Raw genomic sequence first — 11,148 nt, 5'->3', positions numbered from 1 at the left:
ATTCCCCAATACAAAAATAAATAAATAAAAATTTCAAAATGGCCGACAGCGCCAAAAGTGTACATGACCAGAAACGGGACAGGAGATTGGGACATAAACCATAAAAAGGGCATGGAAGCCTGTCAAAAATACATGGTGATGAGTGCTATCAAGTGGTTCACTACTCATGGCGCAGGAGACCAAACACACACCCACACTGGGGCGTTCCACACGCAAAGCATGCAACAAACACCTGATGCGTGTATGTCAGTGTTTCATGCCATAACTGACCCAGCGTCGGAGTTTAGAACCTGTTTTCAAGGGGTCTTTTCACTACGTGAATCGCATGAAACCATAGCATGGTAGAGCCTAGGACCCCAGTCCTGGACCAGGCCCCATCGTGCTAGATGCTGTACAAACCCAGAATGGAAAGACACTCAGCCCCCACATAGATCATCAGCAACGTTTGAACCCTTACACTTTAGCTCCCTAACTTAGGCCCTTATTAGCTGAGCTCAGTGAGTAATAACTAGCACCTTCCTACACCAGCAACGGGAGAAGGACTTGACAAATGTTGTCTCACTGGGTTACACTATTCACTTGTCAGCAGCAGAATATAGATAACCAGGAATCTCGGATTCTGCCCATGGCTCTAGTTCCAGGGGCTGGGCAGGGCGCTGGGTGTCTAAGCTGTCAGGGCGGGTGCTAGGCAGAGGGTCTGCACCCCAAGAATGTGCCTGGGGACCCAAAGACAGGGACAAAGTCTGGGCTTTCTTCATACTCAGGATCCAGTGGCTGGGTCCCCTCACAGCAATCAGGTGAGTGGCCAAGAGGGGGCGCTCATCTGTCACACACTGCCAAGCTTTCCCCTAAGGGAGCTGGGGGCACTCACCCAGGGCTGTGAGGCAGGAGGAGGAGTCAGGTCTCTGCTGATGACGGCTGGTGCCAGCTTCACTCTTTTTTTGGGATGTGCAAGGGGGAGCACTGCGGTCTGGGGTCCCCGCTGGCCAGGGCTGTGTGTGCAGGGAGGGGTTGGGGCTAGGTTGGTTTTTCACCCCCGTTGGAGTGAGGAAATGGAGGGGGATTGAGCAGACAGGGCCAGATCCCAGCTGGTGTGATCGGAGTCACACCCTTGATTTCAGCAAAAGTGGGGGGGGGGGTCCTGGCCCATAATAGATAATAGTCACTCCCCTCACGCCGATCCCAGGGCAGTGACACAAGCTTGGCACAGTCGCGGGAGTTACTTCAACCCCCCACGGGAAATAAACCCCTGAGAATCGTTTCCCCAAAGGATTCATACCCAAAATAACCTGAGAGAGAAAGACCTTAGGCTCAGGGCCCAACCACCACACACCACCCACAGACATGGCCTCACTAAGGAGAGTCCATGGGCCAAAAGCGAGGCCAGAGTCAATAGCCCCGCTCCCTTGGAGTCAATGGGGCCAGACACCAGGGTCCTGGGAGGTTTGATGGCACTGTATGATCTACACTTCCCTGGGCTTTCCATGATCAAATATAAGGAGCACAATGAGGTCAGAGTGGGCACCATGTGCCCATGTGTTGTCTGCTTCACATCGGCTGCGCACCTTGAGGGCATTAAACTGGAAACAGCAGTTTCATGCTGGAGGGGCAGTTTGGGGAGGGATGCATGCTGTACCCAGGGGCTGGGCAGATGGCTGGGTTCCCACGCCCAGAGGGAGGTGCCAGGGGGAAGGGCTGCACCCCGAGGGGTGTCTGGATCCCAAGGTTGGTGCAGTGGATGCCCTCCAGTCAGGCTCCAGGAGCTTGCAATATCCCTGGGGTGCGACGCACAGAAACTTAGATCCTCTCATCTGCTGGATGGCTGGGGAGGACGCTGGCTGGGCCCTGTGACAGATGCCCTGCCACCATTCCCCAGGGCGCTGGCTCACTGGGGAGGGGCAGGAAATAGTCCCCCTGCTTCTAGCCACTAGCCCTTCTCCCAGGGGTGACAGGGCTGCGGGAGGGGCAGGGATGCAGCCGGCCCAGAGCTCAGGGCTGGCCAGCCCATGGCCAAGCTGGTGTCCCATGTCTCTGCCCTCACTCTGCTCTGGCCCCTGGCAGTGCGGGGTCAAAGGGCCATTCTTCAGCCAGCCCCATGCCAGTTGCAGGCAGCCCTGGAAGAAGGGAGGAGGCTCTGCCCAGGAACTGGCTGGAAAAGATGCGGAGAGCAACTGTGGAGCCTGGCTGAAGGGAAGGGGGCGGCCTCCCAGCCCCACTGATCCCAGCCCAGCTGTCCCAGTGTTGCCTGCTCCCCGATGGCCAGAGGGGAGGCTCCTGGCTGGGACCCATAGCCAGAGCAGGTGCCTGATCTGCCCCCTCAGCTCACCCGTGTGGGGACGTGGCTGTGGGCGAAGAGGCTCTTTCACATCATGGGGACGGCCAGTGGTGCCTCCCAGGGCAGCAACAATGACGCGGACTGTGTGTTTGGGACAATATTCCACCACGACACCCCCACCCTACTCCTGCCCCATGGAAACCCTGCTGAGTCCCCCTGCCCCCCACCTCTCCGCTGGGCACAGGTGAATAGGGCCGAGGCATTAGCCCCACCCTGGTTCCAACAGTGCACTCAGATAATTCCCAAATCCTGCTCCCATAACCCCTGCCCAGATGTGCCCTCAGCTTTCTCCACCACACGCCACCCGGGGCATTGCTGGGCCACACTCTGCACCCAGGAACCGCAGGGTGAAAGGTCCCGTTGGTGCCGCCTGGCTAAAGCGCTGACATGTTGTTCAGTCTAACCCAGCCTGTCAGCCAAATCCAAGCAGCCGGCGACCGGGGTCGGCACTTTCCTCTGCTCTCACTTCCCCAAACTCCAGGGAAAATTGGGCCCCTCGCAGTTTGGATTCAGCTGATTCAGCTTCCTCAGAAATCTGGGCCCTATGACACCCACTTAACCCCCTAACAGCACTAGTCAGGGTGCGCTCCTCAGCCCAGAGATTGTCTCTCACTCTGTGTCGGGGCAGTGCCTGGCGCGACGGGGACCTCTGGCCAGTTCACCCCGAGGGGCAGATGGGCTGGGCTGGGCTGGGCTGGGCCTGGGGCTGGTTGGCTGCTGGCCCCAGCCCTCCCCCGCCCCCCTGAGAGTCTATTCACCTCAGCTGCACTCCCCACCAGCTCCTTGCTCCACCAGCCCTGCCCTCTCGCCCCCCATTAGTGGGCTGGGCCCCAAGGCCCCACACGGTTCCTCAGGCCTGTAGCCTCCATGATGCCAAGCCTGGGCCGTCAGCACCAGCGTCCTGTCTCTCCCCAGTGCCCCCTGCAGCGCAGCCAGGCCAGTTCGGGAACCAGGTCTGTGTTCAGGGCAGGAGCCGAGCTCTACAGCAAACCACAGACACCCTGGCCCCAGAGCGCCCCCCTCTGGCCCAGCCCAGCAGCTGCTGTTGGCACAGCTGGAAATTGGAGGCTGCCTCACCCGCCCCCCCTCCTGCTCCACCCCCCGCCCCACAGGGTCAGTGGAGCAGAGGAGGGGCCTGGCGAAGGGTATAAAGAGGAGCTGGGAGGGACTCAGCTGAAAGCCCATCACTGGGGATCTGGTGTGAGCATCTGTCAGTGAGTGACGGCACCCCCTTATCCTGCCCTATGGAAACCATGGTGAGTCCCCCCACCTCTTTCTGCCCCATGGAAACCCTGGTGAGTCCCCCCCGCCTCCTCCTACCCCATGGAAACCCTGGTGAGTCCCCGCTCCATCTCTTCATGCCCCATGGAAACCCTTGTGAGTCGCCCTTGTCCCCCCCACCTCCTGGCCCATGGAGCCCCAGAGGTGACCCGTCTGCCCACCTGTCACCTGCCTCAAGTAATCCCATATGGGTCCCCTCTGCCATTCACCTACCCCCCACCTCCCCATCCCATCAAGCTCCAGGGGATTCTTCTCTGCCCCATCTCCTGTCGGTGGCATATCAGGGGCTAGGGGATGTGGGTTGGTGGCTCTGGGTTGTGCCCAGGGCTCAGGGGAGCTGACACTGCAGGGTCCTGTGCAGGTGCTGGGACGGATGCCCAGGGCTGGACTCCTGCTGCTGCCCCTTCTCCTCTGCTTCGGGCCAGAGACCGCCGGGAGCATCAACTCGGACGCGCTCAAAGCCATCGTGGATCACATCCACCAGTGAGTGACCGGCCTGGGCTGTGTGTGTGTTTTGGGCCTGCCCCACACCCCTAGCCACAAAGGGAGCAGCAGGGACCCCTTGTGTCTGCTGGCATCACAGGGTTACCTAGAGCCACTGCCTCAGAACCGGTGATTCTGGGGCTGCAGGGGGGAAATGGGGTCCAGAACTGGGAGGGATGATTCTGGGGGTGCTGGGGGAGATGGAGCCCAGAGCTGGGAGGGGTGATTCTGGGGGGCAGGAGGGACATGGGGCCCTAAGATGGGAGGTGTGTTTCTGGAGGTGCAGGGGGAGGATGAATGTTTGTAGGCTGTGCAGGTGTTTGCACAGTTCATGCTCATTAACCCCGTGCTCAGTGTGTGATTTCCCCTGGGCTCACGCTCCCCTGCCCCCTCTCCTCCAGGTATCACCCTTCCCCCCCCATCATTCAGTATGCAGTGGCCATCTCCTTGCCGCAGTCCATGTGCAACAGCAACAGCCCAAGTGAGCTGAACGAGCACCTGCCTGTGGCCGAGCTCCAGGCGATGAAATCCAAGCTGGAGACGGATATTCTGTACGAGGGGGATCACATCGTCGCCGCCAAACCTGAGAAAAGTGGCAACCGCTACCTGCACTCTGAGTGGCTGATGCTCAGCCTGGACCAGAATGGGGTGAGTCCTGTCTCCCGCCTCCTGGACAAGTCCCGGGGCCAGACCAAGTGCCAGGAGACCCGCGCCTTGGATGAAATGCATGGCAACAACCGCTACCCCAGGTCATTTCCAAACAACCCATGCGGCTGGAACCGCTGCTTCGTCTTCTTCACCTATTACGCCCCCTGCCTGAGAACCTGCCTCAGCTTGAAGGACGACCACCGCATCCAGGAACTCATGGACGGGATCTTCAGCGCCATAGATGAAGACCATCGTGCCTTGGCCTTCCAGGAGGTTTTCGATCAGGACATAAATCGGGGGAAGCAGTTTGTATGGAACTCATGGCAAACGCTCTGTAACGTGCCCATGTACCAGTGCAATAACCAGGGCTGCCAGAGCTGTGAGGAGAAGGACGTCAACAAGAACTCCTGCCTAACAGCAGTGAAAAACCCAACCACGAAAGCCCCGAAGACAGCCCATGGGTGAGGGCGCAAAGGTGGGAGGAGAATGTAAGCTGCAATGCAATCAATCAACAACCAACCCATCCCTCCATCAACCCATCCATCCATCTGTCCTTCAACCTATCCATCCATGAACCCATCCGTCCTTCAACCCGTCTATCTGTCAACCCATCCGTCTGTCCATCAACCCATCCACCAATCCTTCCATCCATCAGCCCATCCATCTGTCAACCCATCCGTCCATCATCCTTCAACCTATCCATCCATCTGTCTGTCAACCCACTCATCCATTAGCCCATCCATCTGTCATCCCAGCTGTCCATGCCTCTCACATACCTCTCCTTCTATTTCACTATCTCATTTCAAGGTGCCCATTCCCTGAGTATCTGGGCACTGGGTTTGGCCTGTGATCTCTTCTCCCTCTCTTTCTGTATCTCATTTCCAGGGTGCCCATGCCCCTGGTATGTGGGCCCTGGGTTTCCCCTAAAAATTTGTCTCCCTTTCCCAGTCCAGCAGATGCACCTTCTCTGCCATATGATCAACACCAATAAAGCTTCAGAGCAGTCCTTGGCCTCACATCTCTGTCTGTGTGTCTGTCTCCTTGTTCCCTGGAGATGCCAGCTCCCCTGGGATCACCCCTTTGCAGACTGTATCATCCCCCACCCTCCAGACTGCAGTCCCTCATGCTCCCTATGCCTGCCCTACACCACCCCTAAGGGAGCTCCTAACCTCCACTCCTCACAGACTGCACCCTAGATACCCACAGTACACGTGATGGGGTGAGTGTTTTCCACATCCCCATGCCAGTCCTGCTTCCTCACCTCCTGCTCCACTGCTGCAAGCCTTGTCCCTCACCCCCTATGCCATTCCCAGGAGATGGAGAACCTGGACTCCTGGGTTCTCTCCCTGGCTCTGGGAGGAGTGTGGGGTCTAATGGGTCAGAGCAGGGAGATGTGGGCCTCAGGACTCCTGGATTCTATTCAGGGAAGGAGCAGGATCTAATGATGAAATCATGGAGACCTCCCTCGCTGCCATCTCATGCCCATGTTAGACAATAGCTGCCCCTTTGCCAGTCCTGACACCTGCTGCCATCTAATGCTCCAGTTTCACCGACTGACAGGGTGAGTTACTCCCAACTTTGGACAGCCTGTCTAATAGGTGATCTCTTTATACTGTATTTGCAAGGGTGGGCCCCATGGCACCACTACCCCAAAACTGGGCCCCCTCACTTCAGCACCCCTGTTTCTGACCTGGGCACCCCAGAGGGCCCACATGACTTCTGACCCCTGGGAGAGATGAGACCCCTTGGGAGCGATCCACCCAGCAGATTGTCACATCCCGGGGTGCAAACCAGACCAGTGAGGGGTTGTGTCACCACCTGCCATGAAACCTTGGCTGCCTCAGTTTCCCCCTCTACACAACAGGTCGTGTTTTCCATGGTTTCCCCGCTGTCATAAGCTTGGAGTCTGTACATGTACCAGCCATGGGATAGTGTTACCATGAGGCCTTGTGACATGAGACGTCTCTTCATTCACCTTTTCTATAACCACAAAAGGGCCCACCCAAGAGTGTAACATTTTGTATTTTTTCAAAGGGCTTATCACCAACGCCAAGTCCCCATTTCAAAAGAGCATTCACATGTGTGTTGGTCCTAGCAGGCCTTTTGTTTAGACTGACTGTCCCTGAGGTTAGTCTGAGCCACATCCGTCATGGCTCGCCCGCTGCCTCAGTGTCCCCTTCCCAGGAGTCTCTGATGAGATCTAGGTGTCCCCTCAATTTCCTTGCATAGGGAAGATCAAATGGGGAGAACCCCATCAATTCTTGGGGCACCTCCCTATAAGTAAACAGGGGAGCATTTCATCGCAGTCTTGATCTCTCTTATTTGTTTACCTTCCCAGCACAGATTTACAGTCCCATTCACCCCCTCCACCAAACCATTTGCTGCGTGTGACGGGGGGTGACTTATAGTTGTTTCACCCCACACAACTCACTGAATAGCTGAGACATGACATGTAACCCACGGTCAGATCAAATCTCTTGAGGGGAAACTCACTGCGCTAAAACTAGAGAAAAGGGCTTTGGCCTCAGAATCAACCTCTATGTTAGTTCAAGCGACCGCCTCAGGCTATCTCATGGCAAAATCCACCCCACCAGGATGTATTTCTTCCCCCTTTGGGCAGGACGTGGCACAGGGCCCACAATGTCCATGTAAAATGCCTCTTGTATCACAGGCAAGGGGCACAGGGGAACTTCCTGGGGTCCTGCAGTGCTTTTCCTTCGTTGACATAAGTCACAAGACCCATACTAATTCCTCAACTCTGTCTGTCTCGCTGCCCAGTAGAAATGTCCCTTTAACCTCTCATAGGTTCTCTGGGCCCCTAAGTGACCAGCAATGGGACAATCATGTGCTAGCACCATTAATTCCCCACAGTGCAGGGTGGGTCCAACCAACTACTTATAGGTTTTTTTCCTTAGGAGCCTCCCCTATTCAGTCTCCCGTCTGCTTCAAAAAACATCTCCCCATTTTCTCTTCCTGGGGCCCCCTCTGGGACTTATGCTCTCTACAGTGGGGTCTGCAAAACACTGGCAGCTGATATCTGGGACAGCACCTTCAGTCACAGGGGTCATCTCTGCCCTGGGCCCCGAGGGTTGCATCTTTTCTCTGCCATGCGGGGGGCTAGCTTCAGCCCAACAAGCATCCCATGCAGCATCCCAACTGACCAGGCACCTCAAAACTTTCCCATTCCACATGCACCTTGGCTAAAGGGATGCGGATTTTATGGCGTCCTGCTACCAGAAGCCCCACCGTTTGGTCAGGTAACCTGTCAGTCTTTTGGACTATGCTTCCCTTGACCAGGGAGATCTGGGCTCTGGTGTCTCTCTGCCCCATGCCCTCCTTGTTATTTACTCCAGCAACCTTAATAAATTCCATATCCACCCTGCAGGGTAAATCCTCGTAAAACGCACCAGGGGTACTGCAGGGACCTCTGGGCTCCTGTCTCAGGGACAACCGCACTAACATGGGGCTTAGTTTCTTTTAGCTCAGGGCGCTGATTTCTCAGGTGCTCAGCAGAGTTCAAGTGAAAACAACTTTTTGGACTGTCCTCCTTCCCTGAGGACTGTCCCCCCTTTCCATTGGGTGTGTGCCCCTCCTTCTGTGACTTGTGCTTATTGGACATCTGGACTTGCACAAAGGCATCCCACAGAGAGGCCATTTTTTGCACTGATTTTAAAGATTTTTCCTATTCTCTATTCCTAATCTCGTCAGTGCATATTGTGACAGAGTCACAGGTCCGACGCTCTGGCACTGCTCTGTAAGAAGCCAGGCAGGACTCTGGGTAGCGTGACTCCCCTCAGGGCTAGCTGTCCAGGGCAAAAATCTCCTCGGCTACGGCCTTCCTGGTCTGACCTCAGAAAATTCAGCACCCCTGTTCTCACCGTGCACTTCCCCTTCACAGGGCTTCTAGGGAAGCCTGAGTCCCTGTACCCCAACTCCGCAGTCAGCATTGACTCTCAGCCAGCATTGTAAAACACAAGTGTTTATTAGTCAACAGGAACACAGCATAGAACAGAGCTTGTTAGCACAGAAATCAGGGACTTTTAGCAAAGTCTGTCTTGAGGGGACCCCAGGCCAGACACCCTGGACTCCCCCTTTTCCAGTCCCCCACAGCAGACTGCCCTGGATCCTGCTACCCGGCCTCCCACACGATTATTGCTGCTCCTCTGGTCTTTGTCTCACTTCCTGGGCAAAGTGTCACCTGGTTGCATCCCCCTCCTGGGTCTCAGGTTACGAAGGTCATCAGCCATCGCATAAATGCAGGCAGCTGGGCAGCCTCACTTGCCCCGAGGGCCTCAGCGAAAGTCACACACCCAATTCCCACCAGGTAGGCATTGGTGCAGTACATAGGGAAACTGAGGTACACACAGAATTAGTATAGGATGGTAAGACTCACATGCAACATTACAAGATAAAAGTCCCCACTTCGTAGGGTGATCAGATCAGCAGTATAAAATATCGGGATGGGGGCGGAGTAAAAAAAAAAAAGGGGGAGTTTAAAAGTGGCCGAGGGCATTAGCAGGCCCCAGCCGCGCGCGCTACCCTCCCTGCAGAGCCTCTCGCCCCCCGGCCGCCACAGGCATATGCGGTGTGCCGTGGGTCCGGGCGGGGGCAGCGCGGAGTGGGCAGGGGCCGGGTGAGCGGCGCGGGCCGAATCCCCGCTGCTGCCGGGGAGCCCCGCGCCTCTCCCTCCCACTCGTGGCTGCGGCTCCTTCCTGGCGGGACGCGTCTCCCACTGCCCCAGCCACGTGCGGCGCGCATCCCCCGCGCCTAGTCTCCCTCCCGCCGGGAAGGAGCTGCTGGACGCGCAACGCATGTGCCCGGGGTGGGGGGGCGCGAGCACCAGAGCAGAGGGCAACATTTCTTTTTTGTCCAGTGTCCCGACCAAACATTGGTCGGGACACGGGACAAAGAAGCAAATATCGGGACGTCTGGTCAACCTACCACTTCGTCACACATATACTTAGGAAATATTCTTGAGCCAAGACATCAAACAATTGGTTATAATCCTCAGCCCCCTTCCCCTTTACCTGTTTTCTCATTAGATCACACATCTTCCGGGCATATTCGCTATGACTCACGTCAGCACTTTTCTTCAGGAGTAATTTGAAACTTTTGTAAAACACGTTCTTAAATTTAGAATATTTCAAAGCTTCCTGACTTGGCATTTCAGTAAATACATTTCAAGCTTTACCAGACAGTTTTGCAATCAGTTTGGGGACTTTCTCGTCCTCAGGAATGTTATGAACCTCACGTAGCCTTTCAAAAGTGGTGAGGGATTCCTCAGGGCAGTCTGGCTCTTTGTCTGCAGGACAAAGCTGAGGGTTCCTTGAGTGGAGGGAGATGTTGGTGACTCTCCGGAATCTTTTCATGTTTTTCTATCAGCTCCAGGTTGTATTTCTCTCTTTCTCTTCATCCCCTCTGTCTTTCAGCCTCATGTCTCTTATGGGCTTCAGCTTCTTGTTGTCTCAGCTCCATGGCTCGCCTGTGGGCGTTTCCTCTGCTTCCAGTGCAGCAAATGCTTCTCTCCGTCTCATTTCTGCCTGCCATTTCTGGAGTTCCCGTTCTTTCTCCCTTTCTTCTGCCTCCAATCTGGCTAATTGTAGCTTTGCAGCTGTTTTGCTGGTGCTCATTTTGTGCTTCACTTTTTCTAGCTCCCTTACCTGAAATAAGCAAACAGAAAACAACAAACTGTAACCTCCCTTTGACTGTTCCCAGCCTCCACAACTGAGACTCACTTAAAATAGCTATCGTTAGGATATAGATACTCAAGCCTGTCTGCAAAGTCTATACTTTAAGAATTTAGGTGTGTTCTTACCACTTAGCAAGTTATAGAGGTATAAAACATGAGTCAAAATCACAGTCTGCCTGTGTAAGGGCCTTCTCTCACTATGATAGTCTAAGGCCGTGTTCTTAGGCTAAGGCCTCTGGCTAAACAGCAGAGGCAGCCATGAGCTGGGAAGCAAATGGTCACATCCTCACCGGTCACACGGAAATAAGGCAGTTTTGGGGCTGTTAAAGAGGTGATCCAACCTATCACCTCCAGAGAAAGGGAAGAGCCTAGAAGATGTAAAAGGAAACTTAGTTTGATAGCATCCTGTCTGGCAAGAACTCACTTATCAATAGCTGGGGTGTGAAATCCTCATTTCTTTGTTCTATCACTGTAGTCCCCATTTCCCTATCGTTTGTCTGTACAATCTCTGTCTGGTTCTGTGATTGTTTCTGTCTGCTGTATCATTAATTTTGTTGGGTGTAAACCAGTTAAGGTGGTGGGATATAATTGGTTAGATAACCATGTTACAGTATGTTAGGATTGGTTAGTTAAATTTCAGTAAAATGATTGGTTAAGGTATAGCTAAGCAGAACTCAAGTTTTACTATATAGTCTGCAGTCAATCAGGAAGT

General features: G+C 54.9%; 1 protein-coding gene and 1 long non-coding RNA gene across 2 annotated transcripts; one reads left to right on the top strand and one right to left on the bottom strand.

Moving 5' to 3' along the window:
- The first annotated feature begins 3,516 nt into the window (after positions 1-3,516).
- On the top strand, positions 3,517-5,765 carry LOC128826571 (uncharacterized). Its single transcript, XM_054009921.1, has 3 exons — positions 3,517-3,591; positions 3,978-4,099; positions 4,501-5,765. Exons 1-3 carry the CDS (start codon positions 3,580-3,582, stop codon positions 5,210-5,212), a joined length of 846 nt encoding a protein of 281 aa, XP_053865896.1. The 5' UTR covers positions 3,517-3,579; the 3' UTR covers positions 5,213-5,765.
- A 2,991-nt stretch (positions 5,766-8,756) lies between these two features.
- Positions 8,757-10,947, bottom strand: LOC128826604 (uncharacterized). Its single transcript, XR_008442862.1, has 3 exons — positions 10,861-10,947; positions 9,775-10,407; positions 8,757-9,099 (listed from the first exon to the last, which is right to left on the bottom strand). It is a non-coding gene; the product is annotated as an uncharacterized LOC128826604 (long non-coding RNA).
- Positions 10,948-11,148: the final 201 nt, after the last annotated feature.

Source organism: Malaclemys terrapin, chromosome 20 (genome assembly GCF_027887155.1).
Source record: "Malaclemys terrapin pileata isolate rMalTer1 chromosome 20, rMalTer1.hap1, whole genome shotgun sequence".
In the NCBI taxonomy this organism is placed as follows: domain Eukaryota; kingdom Metazoa; phylum Chordata; order Testudines; family Emydidae; genus Malaclemys; species Malaclemys terrapin.
The sequence above is the reverse complement of the archived record's forward strand: the minus strand, read 5'-3'. Positions and strand labels throughout refer to the sequence as shown.